Here is a 24,495-nt window from a genome sequence, read left to right as displayed (position 1 = left end):
TAGTTGGATCCTGCTGTTTATTACCCTTTATTATTTTTTTCTCCTCCTGAAGAAACAGAGAAAGGAAAAAAAAATCTCTCTCTGTCCAAAATCACTCATCCTTCCTAATAATGAGAGCTGTCAGCAGCCCTGCTTGGTGAGGAAATGATGCTCACAGTAAATATTTGGTCTGGAACTGATTTATGGGTGGAAAAACACGAGATCAGTGCTTAATCACTGCCTTTCAGGAAAGGCTTTGGGCCAGGGTTGAGCTCAGGGGGAGCTGGGGCCATGCCAGAGGAGCAGCACCGGGCTTTTGGTTGGGTTGGGATTGCACAGCAGTGGAGGGGATGGACTGGATTTGGGAAGGAATTGTTCCCTGTGAGGCCTTGGCACAGGGTGCCCAGAGAAGCTGTGGCTGCCCCTGGATCCCTGGAAGTGTCCAAGGCCAGGCTGGACAGGGCTTGGAGCAGCCTGGGACAGTGGAAGGTGTCCCTGCCCATGTCGTTTATTGAGCTCTAATGTCCCTTCACACCCAACTCATTCCATGACTCTGTGATCATCGGCTGTGGGACTGACCCCAGGGAGACACAAGCCAGGAGATTCAGCTGGACCAGCCTGGAATCATCCACCCCATCGTGAGCCCAGCACACCCAGAGGTTCTTGCAGCCACCCTAAACACAGCAGTAGCTTTCCTGTGTGAGGAAATAATTAACTTATTAGAGGATGGTTTAATTTTCTTCATTAAAGAGGCTATTTCCTATTGCCTGGCAGGGCCAGATGCCCCTGGGCACTGCTGGGAGTCGTGGGAGATGATCAACTCCGCAGCCTCCCCACCCTCCCAGGGAACAATTCCTCCCCAGTATCCCACCTCTCCCTGCCCTCTGGCAGTGGGAAGCCATTCCCTGTGTCCTGTCCCTCCAGCCCTTGTCCCCAGTCCCTCTCCAGCTCTCCTGGAGCCCCTTCAGGCCCTGGAAGGGGCTCTGAGCTCTCCCTGGATCCTTCTCTTCTCCAGGTGAACACCCCCAGCTCTCCCAGCCTGGATCCAGCCCTTGGAGCATCTCTGTGGCCTCCTCTGGACTCTCTCCAGCAGCTCCAGGTCCTTCCTGTGCTGGGAGAGTTGGATGAAGTGCTGCAGTGTGGATTATGGAGGGAGCATTCCAGGAGTCCATGAGTTGTTGCACTGCCAGGATGTTCCTGGAGGATCTCTGTCCCAAATGCCCCAGATCTCCAAGGGGCTGAGCTGCCTTTCCCAGGGCTCTCTCTCCTCCTCACTCCATGGCAGCCAGAGTGGGAGCAGATGAGCCCGAGCAGCTCCTCAGTGCCAGGATCCTGCAGCCTGGCCCATCTGAGCTGCTTGTGTCACTCTGCATCCCAAATCCTTCCAGTCTGCTGTAGCTTTGGGATCATCCAAGCCACCAGAGTGATGGCTGGGCCTTGTCCCATTGTGGAAAAATGGGCAGAGGTGGGAGAGGTGGGTGACTCCTTCCCCGTGCTCTGCAGAATTTCATTTCTGAGGAACTTCTCCCAGTTTCAGGTTGTCCACACCACAGTCCTGTGCTCTGATAAGCTGATTCCTGGGAATCTCTTGGGGTCCCACACATTCCCACTGTAGCCCACCCTTGCTCGGGCCCTGTAATTGATGTAGTGACATTAAATGTGATCATTTAGGGGATTTGACAAGGTCAGCAAGGCTAAAGCTGATCATCTTGTGGACCAAATTATTTTTTTCACCCAGGTTCTCAGGAGGAAAAGCTTTGGAATGTTCCTTAATGAAAATTGTCTTTGTTTGATTGTGGGGAGGGATTGGGAACTCTTATGGGGAGGTGGAATTATTATCACATGGGAGATGATGCAGCAACACCCCCATCCCATGTGTGCCACCAGCCCATCTCCAGCTCCTTTCCCTTCACTTTTCCCTCCTTTTTCCTCTTTTCCCTCCCAGAGTCAAGAAGAAGAACAAGCCCCTGAACCTCAAGATCCACAACAGCGTGGGGAGCTGTGAGAACATCCCGGCCCAGCGCTCCCCTCTCCTCTCCGAGCGCTCCCTGCGCTCCTTCTTCGTGGGGTACCCGCCCTTCCTGCCCTCCACCCCTCCCGTCCACACCGAAGCCACCTTCTCAGCAAGTAAGTCCCCATGGCCCCCTCAGATCCCTCCTCCAAGGGGTGGGAGATGCCAAGCAGAGGAAGGGACTGGGCAGTTTTGGAGTCAATAGTTTGGAGGACATTGCTTGAGCGTTGTGGAATGAGCCCAGCCCTTGTGGAGGTGCTTCATGTTGGTGTTTAGAGATCTGTGGGTGCTTCTGGGAAAAGATAACCCCAAAAACTTGATTATTTCTGGTTTTTGGAAAAGCCACGAAGTTTCTGTGCTGTCTGGGTTGGTCGCACAGCCTGGATGTCACCCAAAAGTGACTTTTCTGAGGTTTGCTTTGTAAACCCAGCTGCAGTTTCACTTCTGTGTTTAAACTTCTCCTGCTTCCTGGATTTGGAGCTGATGTGGAGTTTTGGGAAACTAGTGCTAGTGCAAATCCCGTGGAGCTGATCCCAGCAGCCAGCCTTGTTTCCACCTGACAGGGAGTTGTCCTCTCCCAGGAGATGCTGGTGGTGGCACTCACTGTGTGGGTTTGGCTCCATGAGGTCACCCAGGTCTGGGAGGAACAGCCTGACCCTCATTTCCTGGTCCCAGACAAGTACTGGGATTCATTCCAAAGGGATTGAAACTTTTGTGAGACAGGCATGGCTCTTGATCCAAGAAGAACTTCCCTGGAAACACATGGCAGCTCTGCCAAGCTGAGGTCCCCTCGCCTCTTGTTCCTCAGCTAAAGCTTCCTCCAACTCCACAACCAGCCTGGGTTTCTGTCACCCTCCTTTCCCTGGATTTTTCCCTTGGTTCCTGTCTGGAAATATCTTCCTGACTTATTTTGGGGTCTTCCACTGATTCCTCCTGCTCAGCTCTGGACTGAAGAAGGATTTGCAGCCAACTTCCCTTCCCTTCCCTTCCCTTCCCTTCCCTTCCCTTCCCTTCCCTTCCCTTCCCTTCCCTTCCCTTCCCTTCCCTTCCCTTCCCTTCCCTTCCCTTCCCTTCCCTTCCCTTCCCTTCCCTTCCCTTCCCTTCCCTTCCCTTCCCTTCCCTTCCCTTCCCTTCCCTTCCCTTCCCTTCCCTTCCCTTCCCTTCCCTTCCCTTCCCTTCCCTTCCCTTCCCTTCCCTTCCCCTCCCCTCCCCTCCCCTCCCCTCCCCTCCCCTCCCCTCCCCTCCCCTCCCCTCCCCTCCCCTCCCCTCCCCTCCCCTGCAGTTTGGGATCACTGAGGACTCATCCAGCCAATCCTGCTGTCCTTTTCCTCCTGTCCCTTTGGCTTTGGGGGCAGTGGCACCTGGCAGGAGCTCTGCAGGAGGACAATGCTATTCCCAGAGATATCCAATACCCGACTCTAGATTTTCCTGGAGTGAGGGTGATTTTTGCCTTGCTATTTCCCACACGGAATTGTCTGTGCTCAACTCGCAGCCTGGACCAACAGAGCAGAAACCACAGCCCAAACCCCATTCCCCGCCACCCCCACACGTGTCTCCTTGGATTAGTTTTCCTCACGCCTCAGTGTTGGATTACATCCCGTGGTGTGACATCCTGATGGAACGTGGCAGCGCCGGAGCGGGATGCAATGGGAAGTGATGGGCTGGCAAGTGACTAATGCTGCTGGAGAGGTGTCTCCTCTCATCTCCCTCCGACTTCCCTGGCTGCTGGGAATGTTTTCCAGGCTGGATGGGAGCTGTGTTTCCCCAGCTGGTTGATCCCTGCCGGGAGGTTTCGGCATCAGTGGAGATGTTTGGTCCTTGCAGGATCAGCATCCGTGTGGGAGCTATGCCAAACAGGGCAGACATTTGTTTGTAGGGAGCAGAATCATGGAATGATTTGGGATGGAAGGGAGCTCGAAGCTCATCCACTTCCATGGGCAGGACTAGAGCAGGTTGCTCCAAGCCTTCCCTGCATCCCAAGGATTCCCTGTCCCAACAACCAAGCTCTCCACAAGCTCTACACCAAGCTCTATCCCATCTCTATGGGCTTTTCTAAAAATCCCTCTTGCCTTTTCCTCCTGTGGGAGCAGCATGGCAGCACCCAGATGCTCTGGATTGATGTGGAATTACTTCCCTAAGCACAGAAACACAAAAATTGTTATTGTCAGTTGGAGATGGGTGAAGGGAGCCCAGCAAGGCTCCGTCCCTCCCTGGCTGTCTCTCCATGATTTCCTTTCCACAGCCTTGCTGCTCCTGGCAGGAGCACGTTCCCATCTGAGTCATCCCTGGCCTAGGTCAGGAGTGGGTTTGGATGCTTCCCTCTGATTTTTAACATCCCTTTGTCCTGATAGGAATGGATTTTCACAGAGGGCTGGAGGGAGCTGCAGAAGGAACTTCTTCCTCTGGCAGCACAAATCTGGCTGGGGGAATCACAGGATCATGGAATATCCCAAGCTGATCCACAGGGATCATGGATCCAGCCCCTGTCCCTGCACAGACCCCCCAACAATCCCACCCTGTCCCTCCCTGGTGTCCAAACACTCCTGGAGCTCTGGCAGCCTCGGGGCCGGGACCATTCCCTGGGGAGCCTGGGCAGTGCCCAGCACCCTCTGGGGGAGGGAAGAACCTTTCCCTGATCTCCACCTAAACCTCCTGACACAGCTCCAGCCATTCCCTTTCCCTGTGCCAGGCAGCAGAGACCAGAGCTGCCCCTCACAGGGAATTTGTAGAATTTGTAGGTTTAATGTGGTCTCCAGGGACGTCCCCTCCCTGCCCAGTCCTGTGTGACAACTCCATCACATCCACTGTGATGCTGCTTTGGCCGTGCCCTGGGGGGATTCTCCTGAATCCCAGTCCTGCCTCTTCCTCTTGGCTTTGTGAGCAAGGAATTTGCAGTTTATGGTGTTGAGTGGGATCCCAGCCAGGGATGGCCAAGTGACAAGTGCTGAGATGCCACCAGTGCTCCTTGACCCCCCCCCCCCCAGCTCCTGAACCGTCTGTGAGAGAGCCCCTGAAGGGCTGAGCTCAGGTGGGTTTGGTGGGCAGAGATCCAGGACAATGTCCAGTGGGTCAGGGTCAGAGTCCTGGAGCCCTAAATCCAGCATTTCTGTTGGAAAGCACCTGGCTGGACCTAAGGACATGACAGTGGTGTTGAAGGTGACATGGGGAGGTTGCCAGTGCCATCCAGACCATGGCCCCTATCCGTATCCATCCCATTGCCAGTGCTGGGGTGGCTTTGTGAGGGAACACTTCTCCCTAACGCTGTCCCAGCCCCAAGCACCTCCAGGAGGGGCCTTCCCAAAGGGAACCTCCTTTCTTGGGGACCACCAGTGGTTCTCTCCCCACTGGACCTGCTCTGCATGAGCCATGGCAGGAGCACTCCCCAGCTATGTTGGCAGCACAGCTGGCAGCTCCTGCAGCCACATCTGGCCACAGCTGGCAGCAAGGCTCCGAGGGTTTCCCACCCCAGCAGCGGAGTCAGAGGGCACAGCTTTGTCTGGATAAGCCTATTTGAGCCTGCAAGGCTGGGAATTGGGGATGGGGGGGAAATCCCAGTGTGAGACTTTAAGCCAGCTGAATGTGATATTTGAGCTGGATAAATGGGATTGTCACACTGGAAAGGGGAGCTGCCTGGATTAGAAAGAGACTCTTCCTTACTGGAGAGATGCTCTGGGATCTGCTCCTGCTTTGGATGATCCCCTCTGCTCCGGCTCAGGTTTGGTTTCATCCTGCTGGACCCATCCTGGATCATCCTTCCACCCATTGGACCTTAAAGATCATCCCATTCCAACCCCGTGCATAGACAGGGGCACTTCCCACCCGATCAAATTCCATGTGGAATATTTGCCACGTGCACTAATGGAGGGAGCAGGCAACTGCCTTTGTAGCTTGAATCCTACATGGATTTATATCCTGGGGAGGGGAAGCTGCTGGAGCAGTTGCTCTGGTACCTCTCCCATCCTATTTTGGCCCTAAAAGCAGCACGAGCAAGGCCTGAGATGTCTCATGAAGGGACTTTGCTGCAAAGCACCTCCCTGGGGTGCTTGGTTTCCAGCTGGGACCACGTGGGAAGTAAACTCAGGATAGTGGGGAGACACTGGGACAGCGTCCCTGGAACTGCCACAGGTTGAGACATTGGAACTTTGTCACTGGAGCTGGCACAGGGTGCCCAGAGCAGCTGTGGCTGCTCCTGGATCCCTGGAAGTGTCCAAGGCCAGGTTGGACACTGGGGCTCGGAGCAGCCTGGGACAGTGGAAGGTGTCCCTGCCCATGGCAGGGGTGGAACAAAATAATCTTTAAGATTCTTTCTCACCCAAACCATTCCATGGATATCGTGATTTGTCTCTGGACTGGGATTTTTCCCTGGTGATAGAGATATTCCTGATCCTGAACATCTTTTGCTGTTGAACTCTTTTGGGAAGAGGCTCCCTCCCCCTCCCCTGGTGTCTCCCCTTAGTCTCTCCATGGGACTCACTCACCTTGGGAGCACTTTGGTGACAGCCTGGGATGTTTGGGATAAGTGCAGAGTCTCCTGGCCATTTCTCAGCTTTGCAGTGACTCTTACCAAGTCCACTTCCATCGATTTTATTGGTTCCACTCATAATTGAACATCTAGGGGAAGGGGGGGTCTGCTTATCAGGCTGTCTCTGTGATGGATAATGTGCTCCCACCAACTCCCTGTGATCCAGCTGGGGGCCAGGAGGTGAGGAAGGGGCAAATGGGACAAAACACAGTCCTCATCCATGTGGTTTAGCTCTGCCGCCACCCCTGGGAGATGCTCCAGGAGTCCTTGATGAGGGTTTGGGGCTCTCTGAGGGCATCATCACCACCCCAAAGTGTGTGGACCCCCAAAATAATGAAACGGGGAAGCTCCAGGTGCTTTTCTCCATGCAGGACATGCCCAGGCATCCCAGCTGCCAGCTGGGAAACAGCCGGAATTCACCGGGATGGCAGCAGGGGCAGCGAAGGCGTCACGACCGAGGCAGCAGCGCTGTCCCCGTCACCTCCGAGGCGTGCGGGTGCCACTCAGGAGCGGTGCTGGCTGTCACAGCTGCCTGTCACCGCCGGGGAGCGGGGTGCCAGCGCTCTTCTGCCGTGTCGCCTGTCACGGACACGCCGGAGGTGGCTGTCACCCTTCGCCCGGTTGGTTTCCCCCTTCCCGGCTCCCGTCCTGGCACAGCTGATCCCATCAAGCGCGGCTGTTGATTTTGGGATGAGCTGTGCCGCGCGGAGCAGGAGCCCTGACCTTTGCCGGAGCGGCGAAGGAAAACACGGAGGTGTCGGATGGAGGGGTGGCATTCCCTGGCATCGCGGCTGTGCTGTCACTGGGCAATGCCACGACATCGGGGAGTGGGCTTTGTATTTTGGGAACCGCTCAGGAGGCAGGAATGGGGGTGGGTGACCGGGGAAAGTGTCCGTGGGGCTGCTCAGTGCGTGCCACCCTTCGAAATTCCACTTGTGCCCAATTAAGTGTCAGCTCGGAGCGCGAGAGGGGGAATTATGCGAGGGGAATTACAGCCGGGAGAGTTTGGATTTTCGAGGCGGGCAGGAGGTTGCTGGTGATAAAGGTTTAAGTAATGACGGGCACAGGGGCAGAGGAGGTCGGGAGATATCAGCGGGCGGAGGGAGGGAACAGGGAGAAAGGAGGGGAGGAAGAGAGGATGCAGAAGAGGCAGCCACTGTCACACCTCAAATCTTGAGAGGATCAACCCGGGCCTCTTCTCCATCACGGGGTTCCCACGAAGAAGCCTGACCCTCCCACCCTGAAACAAGATGTGCTCGAGGGTTTTTTTTTGTTCGCCCTGCAATTAACGCTAGTTGTGGCAATCTGGGGGGTTTTCAATCAGAATATTCCTCCTGTGCTGGGCGGAGGCTGCTGCATCTCCACCTTCCCCCCGGGCATCCCCCCGAGCTAACACTGAGAGCAACAGCTTTTCCTCCGGGTGGGAATCCGGGGAAAGGGGAGAATCCCCACTTAACTCCAGAGCCCCCTAAGCCCTCTGGGCTGATCCCTGGTGCCTTTCCTTGCCCTCCTGCCCCCCTCTGCTGCTTTCCCCTCCTGCCAACAGCGGCTCTATTGTTCAACTCCGCGATCCTACGTGGCTCGCTGCCGCTAATGAAGGTAATTAGCAGTGAGTCACGTCGGGCTCATTTATGTTACGAGGTCAAAATCCCCGCTACACTTCAGTACATTTTTGCAGCGAGCACATTTAGAAAGTAATTAAAAGGCTCAGCAGCCGCCGTTGCCTCCATCCCCTCTCCCCCTCGCCAGGCTGGCAGGATTTAATTGAGGCCAGCCGAAAGTTAGTGGGAATAAATTGTGGCTGATAACGCGGAGGTTGTAATTTAATTCCGGCAGAGGAGCTGTTCTGGCCCGGGTGTTTGGTTCTTCAGGGAGCGGCGTTGGAGGGGGGATGATGATAACTCAGCTCTGTAACGCGATTTAGGGAGGGGGGAATGGCACCCGGGGAGGCATGAGGCTGTGCAGGGAGGGGTCACTCGTTAGAGCCTCACCTCTGGGATTTGTGGACCAAATTACCACCCCGGGAGATTGTGGATGTGGAGAGATGCTGCTCCAGCAGCCCAGGGTGAGTTGTCACAAAGACTGGTGAGAAAATATCAAAAATATTGGCAATGTGGTGCTGATGAATTCCCCTCCTCGGCTTTGAAATAGAGTTTATAAAATTAGGAAGAGTGACTTTTTACACGGGTGGATAAAACCAGGACACAGGGAATGGCTTCCCACTGCCAGAGGGCAGGGCTGGATGGGATATTGGGAAGGAATTGTTCCCTGGGAGGGTGGGCAGGCCCTGGCACAGGGTGCCCAGAGCAGCTGTGGCTGCCCCTGGATCCCTGGAAGTGTCCAAGGCCAGGCTGGATAGGGCATGGACCAGCCTGGAACAGTGGAAGCTGTCCCTGCTCACGCGAACGAGATGATTTTAATGTCCCTTCCATCCCAAACCGTTCCATGTTTCTGTAATTCTGACATCTCATTTGCTGCCTCTGCTTGTGGAATGACCAGAAGAAGGGAAGGATCCAGAGCTGCTGCTGCTGGTCGGAGATGCTGGAGCAGGATCAGCTTGGGATGCTCCCAGGATTTCTAACCCAGGGAGCAGGATGTAAATGTAACCTTCAGCTGGCGAGTGCAATTAGAGCCCCGTGCCTGCTGCTATATTAAAATGGGATATGAGAGCAAACAGCGGCTCTCCCCACTCCCAGGGATAATATCCAGCGCCTGTTTAGCCAGGGATTTACTGGCACTCTGAGCAAACAGCCGGGAGCCACCACTGGTGTCCGGGAAACCTCTCAAATCCCTGAGTGAAAATCCAGCCTTTGGATCCCAGCATGGATCCGCTCCTGGGCTGAGCATCCTGTGGGGCAGGACCTTTCCCGTGGCCAGGAGGAGCAGGAGGAGGAGCAGCTTTTCCACCCTTGCTGAGGCTGAAGGAGGGCGTGGAATCCAAGCATGGCCATGCTCCTGATGACCTTCCTGCTCCAGCAGTGCCAGTGAACTTCCCTCTCTTTCCTTATCCCTCTTCCTGCTTTCCCTTGGAAGGAGAGCACCAGGACTGCTTTTAACTCTGTTCTTCCTTTGGAATATGAATGGAATCACCTTTGGAGTGGCTCAGTTTTTCCTCAGCTGCCACCCCAAGCCGTGATGTCTTACTGAAAACTGACAATGAAGCTATTCCAAGCTTTATTTTCCCTTTCTTGTTTGGACATCGTGGTGCGATTCCAAAAGTTTTGCAATCCCGCCCTGCCTGCACATGGATGGGCCCTCTGCTCTCGCCCCCTGGTCCAACCTGGGTGATGGGATCTGGGACAGGAGACCCCAATTCCCACAGACCCACAAAGCCCAGAGGTCTCCTGCTTTCCAGACAGGGAGCTCAGAGAGGAATTCCAGGGGGAAATAGCAGGAAAATCCCATTTTGTGTGCACATTCTTTGCTCCCCTTCCCCAAAAACTTAAATGCCAGCTCTCAATGTTGTCACCAGAGCTGGTTTTCCCTGTCTCTCCCTGCAGATACGCTGTCAGTGCCTCGCTGGTCCCCGCAGATCCCTCGTCGGGATTTAGGAAACTCCATAAAACACAGGTACGCCCACCCTGCTGCCCTGCCAGCCTGGGGGATGAGGGACAGGCATCTCCCTTCCCATCTCTGCTCCAGGACACCGAGACTGGGGATATTCCCCCTCTTTCCCATGCTGGGCTGTGCTGCCCTCCAAGCCCATTTCAATTCCATTTCAATTCAGATCTGGTTTAGATAAGCCTTCGGTCGCTGTCAATAAAAGCTGTGTATTATCTGTGACCTTGCCAGTCTTCAGCAAATTGGCCTGCTCTGGATTATAACCCTTACATATCTCCCTGAAGAGGGAAAAGTGCTGGGAAGAGTGTTGCTGCTTCCCAAGGGGCTGCAAACATCAGTCCCCAGGGCAGGGAGTGGTTTTGGGGGATGCCTGGGGTGGGCAAAGCTGGGGAATCACAGGGAGCTGGGATTGGATTCCCTTTAGAACAAGCTCCCAGAATCAAAGGAAGGCTCGGGGTTGTGTTTTGGCATCCCTAGAAATATTCCTCAATGCCTGCAGTGGAGTTTGAGGGCAGCAGAGAGAGGATAAACAGGGCTTGGGAGATAAGTGAGGCTTCAGCTCTCCCTGGCCACTCTCTCCATGTTTCTCTCCACAGGTTTTCCACCAAGTACTGGATGTCTCAGACCTGCACCGTCTGCGGGAAGGGAATGTTGTTCGGCTTAAAATGCAAAAACTGCAAGTATGGCACCAGGCCCCAGTTGTTTGTGTCACTCCTTAAAATTCTGAGGGGATATTCGGGGTTTGGCTGGGGGAGACGAGCTGGGATTTGGGCATGGAGAGACCATCCAGGCTCTTACCAGCTCATCCTCACAGGAAGCTGTAATGAGGTGTGGAATTGGGTGAATAACTCCCCAAAGCAGGGCTGGGATTGTGTCTAGGATGGGATCAGGCTCCTCGGGGAGGATGTGCCTGCCAGACCTCGGCTCTGCTCGCTCCAGAGCTCTGAGTCAGATCCTGACAGCCCCCCTTCCCTAAGCCTGGCTTTAGATCCCCACGTTAGGGAGATTCCCTATGGAATTATCTACATGACATGGAGGGAATGGATGTGCTGGACCAGGCAGGGATAGCTCTGGGCACCAGGTGGGTATTGCCCCACAGTTTTGGGCTTTAGGCTCTATTTCTGCCGAGGTTTGGGAACCTCTGCATCCCGGCAGGGTCGTGGTCCTGAGGAGCCAACCCGCCCCAAATCAGTTCATCCATGGTGCTAAAGAGAGAGGATAAAACGGGACAGGACCGGGAAAACAACGAGGCAGAGGCGGGGGCTGCTTCAGCTGCTCTCAATCCGCCACAGCCCAGCCTTGGGCAGACCCGTGCAGTCCTCAGCACTTGAGGACGCTGCTGCTGGAGTCGGGATTGCCTTTGCCAGGGCTGGGAGCTGGGAATGTGTGATTGTCTGCGGGTAACGGAGCGATAACCATCGCTGCTGCCGCTGATTAAGCGCTGATGAGTTGGTCAATTGGGATTTAAACCTGCCGAGAAGAGCTCGGTTACTCCACAGCTGGTGGGGCTTTTCTGGAAGGGATGTTATCAAATACGGGATTTTAAAGGGGTAATTCCGTTGTATCCATGCTCGAGGAACTGGAGCTCTCTGTGCTGGAGAAGGGATGTTGTGCCTGCTCCCTGACCAGGATCAGGGATGCTGTGGCTCTGGCTGTGCAAATCCTGCTCCCTGGAATCCTACAGAAAAGAACAAATCCGTTTCCTGCCAGTCAAAAGTTGGGAGCGAGCACAAGGCATTTAGGTTTTTTCCAGCCTTGCCCTGGCGCTGCTTTCCCCCGAAAGCAGAGGGGAAGCCAACAGGTAAAACAAACAGCCGGACCCCAAACCCCCCAAATTAATTCCTGCCTTTCCCTCAAGGAACAGCTTTGTAATAAAAGCTAACACGGGCAGCTCCTGAATTTTCATTACCCAGCTCATTGACTTGAAACTGCCGTTCTTTTTTTTTCCCCATAATTTCCCCTTGTTTTGATAAATCCTTTCCTCCTTCCCTTTTCCCCCATGGCTTTCTGCCGACCTGGCAGAGCGTGAGCTGGGGATGCGTTTCCATCCTTAATTAAGGAGGAATGGGAAGGATTTGGGAGTCTGCCTATGCCTATATGCATGACTCAGGGGTGAAGCCCTCCAAACTCCTGCCCTGTCTCCACAAACCGGGAAAAGCTCTGCAGAATATCCAGAGGCTGTAAATCATCTCTTTATTTTGGCTAAATGTCCTTAAATAAAGTCGGGAGGGGAGGACACAATGACAGGGACACATCGGGGACGAGGGCAGCCACTTCCTCCCCCTTTGTTGCTCCTGAATTTAATTAAGCATCCAGTGGCAGGATGGTGGGAACAGGGATTTCATGGAATGGTTTGGGCTGGAAGGGACCTTAAAGCTCGTCCTGTCCCATCCCTTCCAGTAAACCCTTCCCCCCAGCCCCAGCGCAGAACTCTGCCCCTTTTAGTGCAGCCAGCTCTGGCAGCAGTGACAATTTGGGGTGTACTCAAAGCCTGGCTAGTCCCACCCCCCCCAGGCTGGCAGACAAAGGGGGAACTGGGCAGAGCCCCCAGGTTTGGGAATTTCTGTGCTGCTCCATTGGGATGGATGTATTTTCCAAGGCTGTGCAGCCCCTGTGTCCTGCCAGTCAGCCCCTCCTGATTTTCCAGGACGTGCATCCCATATTGTTCCTTACCCCTGAGCGTGCCGCTTGGGAATTACGGGGAGCAGGGAGCCAGGAGGGTTCACTCAGAGTGAACAACCAAAGCCTTGCATCCAGTCCCTCTCCCAAGGGGAAAAGGAGGAAAAAGCCCTGAGCAACATCACAGAATCCCAGAACGGCCTGAATGGGAAGGGATCTTAAAGCCCAACCCATTCCACCCCCTGCCTCGGGCAGGGACACCTTCCACTGTCCCAGGCTGCCCCAAGCCCTGTCCAGTCTGGCCATGGACACTTCCAGGGGCAGCCACAACTTCAACCTCCCTCACAGGGAACAACTCCTTCCCCAAATCCCATCTAACCCTGCCCTCTGGCAGTGGGAAGGAGCTCCCCCTTATCCTGTCCATAAACTCTCTCCATCCATCAGTTTTCCCTTCTCACTCCTTTTTCTCTGCCCCCTGCCAGGCTCAAGTGCCACAACAAATGCACCAAAGAGGCCCCCCCGTGTCACCTGCTGATCATCCACCGCGGAGGTAAGGCCCTCTCTCCTCCCAGCTCCGTGTCTCCGGGGATGTTGCCAGCGGGTAAAGCTTTCAAAAGCCCCCCGGGCGATTCGGGAGCCGGACCCAGGTGGGGTCCCCGGCGGGACGGAGGCTCCCGAACCGCTTGGGCGCTCCGGGGAAATGTTACCCACCGTTTTTTCCGCTTGTAGGGAGACGAGCCGGTCGGGGCGAGGCAGATTTGCATTGCAAACCACTTCCACCCACCCTCCCCCTGCCTCCTTTTCTTTTCAGATTCCCCACCGCACGGGGTAAGTCCAACCAGGTTTTGGCCTTTTGCTTCTGTCGAGAGCTCAGGGCGGATTTGGGACCCCGAACCTCCCGGTGCATGCGGGGTCCCCGCGCCGGGGACGCGGCCGTGGCCCTGCGGATGCTCGTGGTGCTTTCGGAGCTGCCTTATCCCGCTCTCCTGCGGGAGACCCCCGCCTAAAATCCACAGAGAGACAGGCAGAACTTTGCAGCAGGACGGCGGGGCGGCACTTCCCACCTCTTTTCTTCCAGATTTCGGCTCCTTTGCTGGCCAGAGGACCGCGGCTGTCTGAGGGAAACGCTTCCAATCGCTCTTGCCTTGAATTTTGAGCTCTTAAAGCTGTTCCTTTGTGTTAAATTTCCCCCCAAACCCGCTCCTTGGTTTAGCCCCCGGGAAAAGGATTGTGTTGGTGGCACCTCAGAGGGGGTGATTTTACAGCTCCCACCCCCACGCCCTCGCTTGCAGCAAGTTTGGGGGGAAGCGGCTGAAGACCTCTCCCCCGCCAGGATCGGAACCGCTGCAAACCCTGCCCTGGAGACAGAGAAGGGCTCCTGGGATGGGCAGGAATTGGGATTTAGGGCTGTGATGCTGCAAGAGGCGGAGCTGCCCGCTGTGTGTTTTAGGAGCAGCATGGCTTTGGGGTGGCCTCAGCATCACTGAAACACCTTTTCACACCCCCAAAAACCCCCAAACCCAGCTATTAAATCCATTGTCTTGGAGTCAAACCATTCCTGAGCCCTCCCCCCCCGGCCCAATCTTCAGGCTGGCTTTTCCCCCTCCTCAAAAACGTCCCTGCTGAGAATGTTCTGAGCTGGCTCCTTTCCTTCACTCCAAAAAGCTCCGGCAAGGAACAGGACTGTGCTGGCTGAGCCCCGGCTCATGGAGGGGCCATGGCAGCTGCTGGACCCTCCAAATTGCTGCCTCACACCCTGGGGGGGGGGGGTTGGCTGTGGCCGGGGTGCAGGAGGATCCCGAAGTTCAGCTGCCATCCCAGGCTGGAAGTGCCGCGGGAGTCGCTTTGGAGAGCGGTTTGCAAGCACGGGGTGACCCTGAGCGCTCCTGCTGAGCTTTGATGTCCTTCCCTCTCTCTTCTCCTCTCCACCCCCTTTTCCCTCTCTCCCTTCTTAATCCAGCAAGGTTAGTCCGGACAGAGTCGGTGCCCTGCGACATCAACAACCCCCTGAGGAAGCCCCCACGGTATTCGGACCTGCACGTCAGCCAAACGCTCCCCAAAACCAACAAACTCAACAAGGTGAGCCCTGAGCCCCCTGTGTCCACACCCTGCCACAGGGACAGGACCCCCTGCACCCAAATATCCACAGCTTTACAGAGAAACATGGAATTCTTCAGGCTGGAAACGATCTAAGAAAATTGAGTTTGATTGTTCCCTCAGCACTGCCAAGGCCACCACTGCCCCACATCTTCAAATGCCACATCACTGCTGAATGACTCCAGCCCTGCCCTGGGCAGCTGTGCCAGGGCTGGACAGCTCTTTGCATGAATAAATTTTCCCAAACACCATCCTGAGCCTCCCCTGGCCCAGCCTGAGGCCGTTCCCTCTCCTCCTGTCCCTGTTCCCTGGAGCAGAGCCTGACCCCCCCGGCTGTCCCCTCCTGTCAGGGAGTTGTGCAGAGCCACAAGGTCCCCCCTGAGCCTCCTTTTCTCCAGGCTTTTCTCCCTTTCCCAGATCCCTCAGCCCCTCCTGGGGCTCCAGCCCCTTCCCCAGCTCCATTCCCTTCCCTGGGCATGTATCCAGTTAAGTTATTTCTTTTAAAAATTAAATGGGATCAGCACTTCCAGAAAGCCTGGACCCTGCTATCCCAGTCCTGTTCCTTCATGGCCTCTGAGTCTCCAGGTCCAAGCTGAATTTGGGGTGATTTGAGGTCTCTGCTCCCAGTGGAGACTTCAATAAATAACAAATTTATTGTTGCAAATAAAACAAGCCTGGGATTTGATTGTTCCTGGCAAAGCTGCTCAAGCCAGACCTGACAGAGCACCTGGCTCACTCCTGCTCTGCATTGATACAATAAACCCATCACAGGGTTGGTTCTGATGGAATTTAAAGCCTGTTGGCCTCCAGTGGAAAATTCCTTGGAGGAAGGGCAGGGTGAGGGGTTGGCAGGCTGGAAGTGCTCAAAAAGAGGGATATCACTGTCTTGGGGAATGGATCGACCAAACCCTTAAATTCCCAAAGCCTGGCTGAGCTCCTCTAGCCCTCAGCATCTTCTGGCTCTGGGAAAAGTCTGGGTACCAAGATGCTCCTGGAGATGCTGGTTTCAAACCTAAATAATTTTACAAATTTCTTGGTATAGGGGTCTGCTCTGGTTTTGTTGTTTTGGGGTGGTGCTTTTGTCCTAGACATTCCCATTCAAGTTGAAATTTCCCCGATGAATATTCTTATTTCAGTAGGGCCTCCTTCTTACTTGGGTATTCCTAAAGGTGTTTCTTTAAAGAAACAAATTTTCCTGAATAAAACCATGGAATGGTCTGGGTTGGAAGAGACTTTAAATTCCTCTAATTCCAATGCTCCATGAAATCTTATTTCTGTGACCTGCACTAGTTGCTTAAAAAATAATTTACCTATTAAGAATAGAATGATGACCAATATGGGTTTCCTGGAAAGCCCAGCTCATTTAAGAATTAATTAATTAGGACAAAGTTACCTGCTGGAGAAGGCTTGTGCAGATTTTTTAACCTTGGAGGGAAATTCTGAGGGGATGGGAATGCTCAGCACTGCTCAGACCCTGTTCAGTGGCTCCAAGGGCAGCAAGGGGGGAAATTCTGGCCCAAATTTTCCTTTTTGGATCCAAGATATCCATGCAGGTTTTCTTGCCTGTCAGTTCTTGGTGGTCCCTTCTCACCCATCCCAGTGGGCACCCAAAATCACTGAACTTGACTGGGAAGGGTCGAGGAATGTCTTGGGATGCATTGGCTGCTCATCCCAGATCCCCCTGCTCCCTGCAAGGCCCCAGAGTTTGGCTCCAAGGAGTTCAGCAGGAACTTCCAGGACCTTGTTGTCCCCAAGGACCAAGCCCCAAGGTGGTGGCCTCAATTCTGGCCTCAGTGGCCTCAGCTGTGTGGAGCCAGAAGATTTGCACAACCTTCAGCGGGGGGTGAGGGTGGGAAAGGAGCCAATTTATGGTGGGAAATGGCCTCGGGGAATACAAACAGCTTTGGAAGAAGCTCTGGGTGCTTTCTAGGACCTCTGGAAGAAAGGGGTGGGATGATGTAGCTGTCACTTGTCACTGGGGTCCTTCACACCTCGGAGTGGCACCAACCAGCGCTGCTCTCACCGGCTCCTCTCTTTTCTCTCCTTCCCCGTGTCCCTCAGGACCACATTCCGGTGCCCTACCAGCCAGATTCCAGCAGCAATCCCTCGTCCACCACCTCGTCCACGCCGTCCTCGCCGGCCCCGCCGCTGCCCCCCAGTGCCACCCCCCCGTCCCCGCTGCACCCGTCCCCGCAGTGCCCGCGCCAGCAGAAGCAGTTCAACCTGCCAGGTATTGCCACCCCCTCCCTGTGTTCCCACCTGCCCCCAGAGAGGGACTCGTGTCCTCAGGTGTCCTTGGGATGTGGAGCAGTTCCACTTAATTCCCTTTCTGGGTTTACATTGGGATGGGGAGAAGGTTGAAGCAGAAATCAGGAGAAAAGATGAGTTTAGGATAATCCAGGTTGGGAGTCTCTGGACAAAACTCCTGCTTGAAGAAGAGTCAGAGCCCAAGGTTTGATCCAGTCTTGGAAAGCTCCAAGGTTGGAGCCAGCACAACTTCTGCAGCTCTTGAGGCTGCAGAGCTGTCTAGGCATGGATTTTCTGTGGCATTTCTCCTCAGGTGCAAACAGGAACCAGGGGCTGCCCCCTCTATGAGGGCAGACTGGGGTGACCCTGACATGTTTTGGGGGTGATGGGTCCCCAGCAGGTTTGCTGGCAGCACATGTGGGGTGATAGATGATTCTGGGAATGTCTGATGTGGCTTGTTCCATGGAATCTGGACCTGGGATTCATCTGCTTTGGGAGGTTCATCTCTTCAGGGATGGTGGGAGAGGCAGGGAGGTCCCAGTGGCTGCAGGACACAGAAATTTTGGAAGACAGCCCAAAAAGCTCCTCCTGAGCTGAGGATGGTCAAAGCCTGTCCCAGCGTGTCTGCCTTCCTTTGGGATGTCCTGCTGCTCCAGGAGAAGTCCCTTCCAGGAGGGAATGGCTCAGCATCACTCCTGGAAATGTGTCCTCCTGCTCCCAGCATAGAGCTGCTGAGTGGAGAGGAGATCTCTGGGATGCTGAAGCACTCCTGGCTGTCCTGGTGGCCCTGCTCGATTCATGACCACTTTGCTGGAGCTGCTGGAAGGTTGAGGGCCTGCACCCCCAAAATCCCAGGATTAATGAACTGGTGGGGTTGGGAAGGAAGGTCAGGATGGGTTCTCCAGAGGAACCAGGCAGAATCTTTGTGCTCCGCTGTGGTGCTTCCATCCTGACACACCTTCAACCAGAGAGGAGGAGGAGGAGGGAGATGAGGAGGAGGTTGCCTGGTAGAATTCCGTCACCACAACAAACACTTCCAAAAGCTGGGAAACCCCCTGGCAATCAGCCACCCGTCGTGTCCTTGTGTGCCTAGAGAGGTGCCAGTCCTTTGGAGTGCCTGGGATTCCAGCAGGATCCTGGAATGGTGCAAGGAAGACAGCAGAGGAGCTGGGAGGAAGCCCTGAGCACTCCCAGGAATGGTGTGACCCATCCAGAGGGTTAGGATTTCACCAGGCACAACCTTGGAGCCTCCAAGATCTGTGAGAACATGGCTTGAGTTCCATGCTGGTGTTACCCAGTCCAAGGAGTTCTTCCAAAGCCGGAGTATCCCGGTATCTTGGCATCCCAATCCACCTGCTGGGCCAGCCATGGACCCTGCCTGGCTCTGTGGGGATCCAGCCTTTGGTAACCCCATGGGTCGCTCCTGGAGCAGGCACCTCCCTGTGGGGCTTTTTGGGACATTATTTCATGTGGTTTCAAGAAGAAACCACGGATTTCACCCCCACTTTGGGAACCTGGAACACATTGCTGTCTGGCAGAGGCAGAGCAGGGCAGGATCAGACCCTGGCATCTCTGGGGGTTGTTTGCTGCCTGTTTTATTCCTGTGAGGAGCAGAATGGGATCTAAAACAGGACTTGCCCTGCTTTCATCTTTCCAGCCAGGAAGTTTTCTGTGGTTTATCACATCAAGGTGGTCATCTCAGGGATTAGGATTTGAGCTTGGAAATTGTGACATGATGACCTTCTCCTTCTGGAATTACCATCGAGTCTTCTTTGATGTTGGCTCAGGTCCTGCTGCAGGGCTGAGGTCGGACTCTGGGGTCTCCAAGCTGGAGAGGGGATGCTGAGGGATGGCCCTTGGGGTCTTGGAGATAAGAAGGTGACTTCTGAGTTGGTGCCAACCTCTGGTGGCCTCAGCAGCTCTGAGTTCTTCACACCCATGACCTGCCTGTCCACGGAACCGGATCAATCCTTGGGCAGGAAATGGGAGCAGTGGACGTTCCCAGCACCCAGAGCCTCTCCGAGCTCTGGCTTTGGACAGTGGCTCCTGGGACTCCTTCCAGGAGGGACATGGCTCCAGAGCAAGGGAAAAAAAGGGGTGGAATGTGGCACAAATGAGCAGCAGTTCCAAACCTATCACTTGGCGTCTCCATGATGCCAAGAGGTTCCCAAATTCCTCCTGAGGGCCAGAACTCAACCCCTGCTGGCAAACGGGTGTCCAAACCCCAGCAGTGACTTCATGGATGGCATTGACACTCTCCATATGGTGCAGAAGAGTTGATGTGGGGAGAAAAATCAAATTATAATCCAGCAAAGGTCCTAATTTTTTTTGGCCTGGGCATCCTATGTGCCATTTTGGAATACAGAATATTCCATATGGGGATATGGAAGTGAGAGAGGTTGGATCACACAGGAGGGATTCACACAATTGGGGTTGAGGTTTCCTGGTGAAGAACTGGGCACAGGTTGGAGCTTTTCCAGCTCTACAGGTCCTTGTTGAACCATTTTTCCTCTTTTCCAGCCTCCCATTACTACAAGTACAAGCAGCAGTTCATTTTCCCAGGTAAGGCTCTCCGGAAGATATTCCTTGGATAGCCTGGGATTTCTCCTGCTGGGGATGGGTGCATGGCCAGCTCTTCAAACCCCTGGATTTGTGCCGGAGGGGTCATCCTGGGGTGGGATTTCTCCTCAAAGCCTATTGATGCTGCAGGATTGGGTGGCCCTAAATGACACCCAGCCCTACTCAGGATGTCACTAAATGGGACCTGGGGGTGAAGGGTGGGGTTCACTTCCCTCAGGGGTCCCCAGAGGTCTCTGACTCCTCTCTCTTGTTCCCAGATGTGGTGCCTGAGACGCCGACCCGAGCCCCACAGGTCGTCCTGCACCCTGTCACCTCCAACCCCATGTGAGTGACTCCCCCTTCCCATCCCCTTCCCTCTGCACCCCAAATCCTCCAGGCCCCCGTGGGTGCTCCCCTGGTGCTGGGGGCTCAGGTGGTCCTGGTGAGACCCTGGATCTCTGGAAGGTTGAGAAGGAGAGCAAGGGGTTTTATAACCCACAATCTCTTCACTAGAGAGGAAAAAAAAAAAAAAAAAAGGATTTCAGTCCAAAAAGCCCAAGGGGTTAATTAAATTATAATTAAATTAAAAGCAGATAACCAGGATACCTTTACTACTTCCAATATTTTCAAGCCCAATAAACTTTGGGCTGAAAATTGGAAAAAGCAGCATCTAATCAGTATTAGAGCCATCCCTCCCCAGCAGGTAAAACCCAAATCCATCATTCCTTGATGTCCTGGTGCCTGTGCTGCTCCAGCAGCAGATTCTACTGCTGTGCCCTTCCTGATCCTTTCTCTGAAGGCCATTTTTGAAGGATTTCACAAGCCACGGGTTTAAGGGATCAAGTCTGGTTCCAGTTTGTGGCTGGCTAATCCACAGTCTCCAAATTCCCCTGGGGATCCAGTGAAGCAAAGGATGGAACCACTGTCCTGTGGGAATTAATGGAAAAACGGGGAAGTCAAAGCTTTTTTTTTTTCACCCCTGCCTAAAGGAAGGTGTCGAGACATAGGATTTTTTTGGGGAAACAGCTTCCAATATCCAAAATCTGTGATTCCCTCTGGCTTCCCCCACTGAAAACATCCCATGGGAGCCATCCTGGGCTTGGCTGGGTTAAACACCTCTGGATCCTCGGGGGACAGGAATTCATGCCTGGGATAGTGATGAGGAGTCGGCTGCTCCTGCAAACCACCCATCCCTGGAGAGGTTTTGCAGCCACCTGGGCTTCCCAAGCTGTTCAGAATACCAGGATTGACTCCTTTTGTGTAGGATCCTGGGATTTGTAGTCTTTCCTGGCCGTGGAACGAGCTAGGACTCACAGGATCATTGTGTCTGAGTGGCCTGGGAAGCAGAATTTCCCTGGGAAGGAATTTGGTTATTTATGTGATCAATAATAATGATTTGTAATATATTTAAATGATGTTTGAAACCGCAGGAGCTGTTGCAGCTGATCACTCATTCAGAAGTTCCCTAATTGCCTGTTAATTGTCAGGAGCAGTGAGACCCCAGTCATGGACCTGGGGGTGGGAGGTGCTGGGTGAACAGGGAAGGAAAAGAACTGGAAAACCAGTCAGAGTTGGGTGCTTTACTGCAGGGAGAGGATCTTTGAACCCTCCACTTCTCTGAAATGATAGAAAAACTCATTTTCTTTCCTTCTGCGCTTCTGCTTTGGCTGGTGTTGGTTGCAAGGAAATTTTAGAAATCCCTGAAAATGCCTCGAGTCCATGGGGGGGAGCGGGGGGACATAAATCTGTCCCTTTCCCTGGGTTAGTGACACCTTCTCTTCTCTGATCCCTTTATCCCTGGGGCAGAAAGAGGGACTGCTCCCCAGATCCCTGTGTTTTTCCATGGTGTTAATTCCATAATTCTTTTAACAGCCTGGAAGGAAACCCATTGCTTCAAATTGAAGTGGAGCCCACCTCGGAGGTGAGACAGCTCCTGTGCTTAATGGGCCTTGGTTTTAAGGATATCTTGGGGCACATTTCCTAGGAAATGGAGACATTTCCCATCTGTGCAGTGGAATTGCTGATAATTGAATTAAAGTCTAGGCATCCGTGTCCCCACCCCATGGAGAGGGACCCCCCTGGGCTTCAAGTTTGTAATTCAATGAGGTTTTTAGGATGCATTAAAAATGAAGTGAAAGGGAAGGAGGGGAGAGGGAAGATGAGGATGGAGCTTTTAATGGGTGTTGTAAATCCTGTAGGAAGTCTAAATGGACCATCAAGGGGTCTGAGAATAATGGGAATTAGCAGAGCACAGCTCAGCCAGGGGAGGATGAAACTGTTTTAAGACAAATTAATTCAATCTCTGGTGAGTCACAATCTTCAGTTTAGCCCCAGGGCAAATAAATGGCTCCACAGGGAAGTGGTGGAGTCCCCAGCTCTGGAGGGACTTAAAACCCCATGTGGCACTTGGGGACATGGGTTTGTGGTGGCCTTGGCAATGCTGGGGAAGGGTTGGAGTCAGTCAAAGAGAGCTTTTCCAACCTAAAGGAGTCCATGATTCTATGAAAATCTGGGATTCTGCCAACTTTGCATATAACGGGGCCACTGCGTTGGCGTTGGAAGGCGCCTGCCTGGTTCCTCCAGGTCTGAGCGAGCTGAGGAGTTGGACCAGCGGGGTTTTCCCCACAGTTTTCTCCCTGTTTTATTGTTCCCCATGCCCTTTGCCCACCACAGAACGAGGAAGGCGCCGAGGAGGTGCAGGAGTCCGAGGACGACTTTGAGGAGATGAACCTCTCGCTGCTTTCCGCACGCAACTTCCCGCGCAAGGCCAGCCAGACCAGCATCTTCCTGCAGGAGTGGGACATCCCCTTTGAGCAGCTGGAGATCGGGGAGCTCATCGGCAAGGGCCGCTTCGGGCAGGTGTTCCATGGGCGCTGGCACGGGGAGGTGGCCATTCGCCTCATCGACATCGAACGCGACAACGAGGACCAGCTCAAGGCCTTCAAGAGGGAGGTCATGGCCTACCGGCAGACCCGGCACGAGAACGTGGTGCTCTTCATGGGGGCCTGCATGAGCCCTCCCCACCTCGCCATCATCACCAGGTTGGAATCATTTCTTTTGTCCAATTATTTGGTTTCCCTGCCCAAAAAAATTCATTTTTTCCCCCGTTGTTTTTTCTTCCACTCCAACGGTGCCGTTGGGCTGAGTTTGCCGCCCTAAGGAAGGGATGTTCTCCGTGTGCTGTATCCATGTTGTCCATGTGCTCTGGTTTGTGGTGTGGAGGATGCAGCAAATCCAAAAGCATGTCCAGACAGGTCATTATTTTGTACAAGGGGAGCTCCAGACAGGAATTGTTTGTTTTATCCAGATGCAGGAAGCATCATGGAACCATGGAATGGTTTGGCTAGGGTTGGGAGGGACCTTAAAGCCCATCCAGTCACTGCCCTGCCATGGGCAGGGACACCTTTCACTAGCCCAGGTTATTCCAGCCTGGCCTTGGACACTTCCAGGGATCCAGGGGCAGCCACAACTGCTCTGGGCACCCTGTGCCAGGGCCTGCCCACCCTCCCAGGGAAAAATTCCTTCCCAATATCCCATCCAGCCCTGCCCTCTGGCAGTGGGAAGCCACTCCCTGTGTCCTGTCCCTCCAGCCCTTGTCCCCAGTCCCTCTCCAGCTCTCCTGCAGCCCCTTTAGGTGCTGGAAGACTGGGGGGCTCCTTGCAGCATCCAGGGGAGCAAGCTGAGATTTGGTGGCTCCCAGACCACCCAATGCCTCCACAGATTTCTTGATCCCATGGCATTCCTAAATACCTGCCCTCACCCACATTTCCAATGAGAATGCAGCACTGACTCTCCAGGTGTAACCCATGCTTGGTTGGGCAAAAAATCTCACCTGGCCTGGAGGCAAAGAGGCTGCAACTGCTCTCAGAGCAGCTGTTGTCACAGGAAATACATTTATTCCAGGGAATTCCATTATTTCCTTCACCTCCAGACTATGCTTTCAGCCATGGGACTGGACATGGTCCTGCTTTTCATCCTACCCTGGGTTATTTCATCCTGGAGAAGTTTCCCCAAGGTGAGGCTGAGTTTTCGTCCTGGCAGATTTTCAAAAAGCAATGGAATGGCACCGCTTCCAACAGCCATCAGTGATGAAATATTGCATCATCTTTTCCTAATGCTCCTAATTTTCCCTTGAAAGTGGCACCTCCCAGTCCCTGATCCCAGATGGGCTCTGCAGGTGCTCTGCTCCCTCGTTGTCCAAAACAAAAGGATTTTACCCCAAATTTGTGTTGCCTCATCCCTTGCTTCCTGCTCCGGTGGGTTCATGGATTGCATTTGCCTTGGGAGTTTCACCCTCTGGGGTCAGGGTGACTCCGAAGCGGGGCTGGCTCTCCCCAGCTGGCAACTGGAAAAACGATGCCTTTTATTCAGGACCAAAAATGAGCCATCTGGGGAAAATTCTGCAGCATTTCCATCTATTGGGTAGCTCCAGGCCAAAAGCTTTTGGAAAAGTGTGCAAACACAAGTATTGATGGATGAGTCAGAGCCCCCATCCATGTGTCACACTGTGTTCCCAAAGGAAAAGGTGGCGTCTCCATCCTGCTCCACCGTCCCTTTGCAGCCCCCATTTGCTCAGTTTTTCAGTGCTATTCAATAGCAAAACCTGGGAAATGTATTGCTGGATTTTTAAGTTTTTTTTTTTTTTTGAGCTATGCAATGTTTTCTCTTCCATTTTCTATTCTAATGGGTCTTTCTATACAAGCAGAAAGGTGCCATTTTTGACAGTTGGACAAAATCAGTTTGTGTGCTGCTGCATCCTGGTGAATTAATGTGAGGAACGTGGGGCTCTGTTCGTCCTGTTCCTCTTCCAGCTGCACTTGGTCCTATTTTTTAAGGTTAAAATGTAAATTTATCAAATTGCCCAAAATATAACCCAAGCTCACAACATTTCCAGGTGCCA

At 53.8% G+C, this 24,495-nt stretch overlaps 1 protein-coding gene across 1 annotated transcript in view; it reads left to right on the top strand.

Annotated features, from left to right (window-relative positions):
- The window catches only part of KSR2 (kinase suppressor of ras 2), a 75,233-nt gene that overhangs the window by 27,563 nt on the left and 23,175 nt on the right, over positions 1–24,495 (top strand). The window contains exons 5-14 of the mRNA XM_062504230.1: positions 1,925–2,106; positions 10,013–10,082; positions 10,670–10,753; positions 13,175–13,242; positions 14,647–14,771; positions 16,851–17,019; positions 19,557–19,598; positions 19,874–19,940; positions 21,468–21,516; positions 22,269–22,636. Coding sequence (XP_062360214.1) covers positions 1,925–2,106; positions 10,013–10,082; positions 10,670–10,753; positions 13,175–13,242; positions 14,647–14,771; positions 16,851–17,019; positions 19,557–19,598; positions 19,874–19,940; positions 21,468–21,516; positions 22,269–22,636 — 1,224 coding nt within the window. The remainder of the gene's footprint in view (positions 1–1,924; positions 2,107–10,012; positions 10,083–10,669; positions 10,754–13,174; positions 13,243–14,646; positions 14,772–16,850; positions 17,020–19,556; positions 19,599–19,873; positions 19,941–21,467; positions 21,517–22,268; positions 22,637–24,495) is intronic.

The sequence above is a fragment of the Cinclus cinclus genome, chromosome 17 (genome assembly GCF_963662255.1).
Source record: "Cinclus cinclus chromosome 17, bCinCin1.1, whole genome shotgun sequence".
NCBI lineage: Eukaryota > Metazoa > Chordata > Aves > Passeriformes > Cinclidae > Cinclus > Cinclus cinclus.
This window is presented reverse-complemented; position numbering and strand designations above follow the sequence as displayed.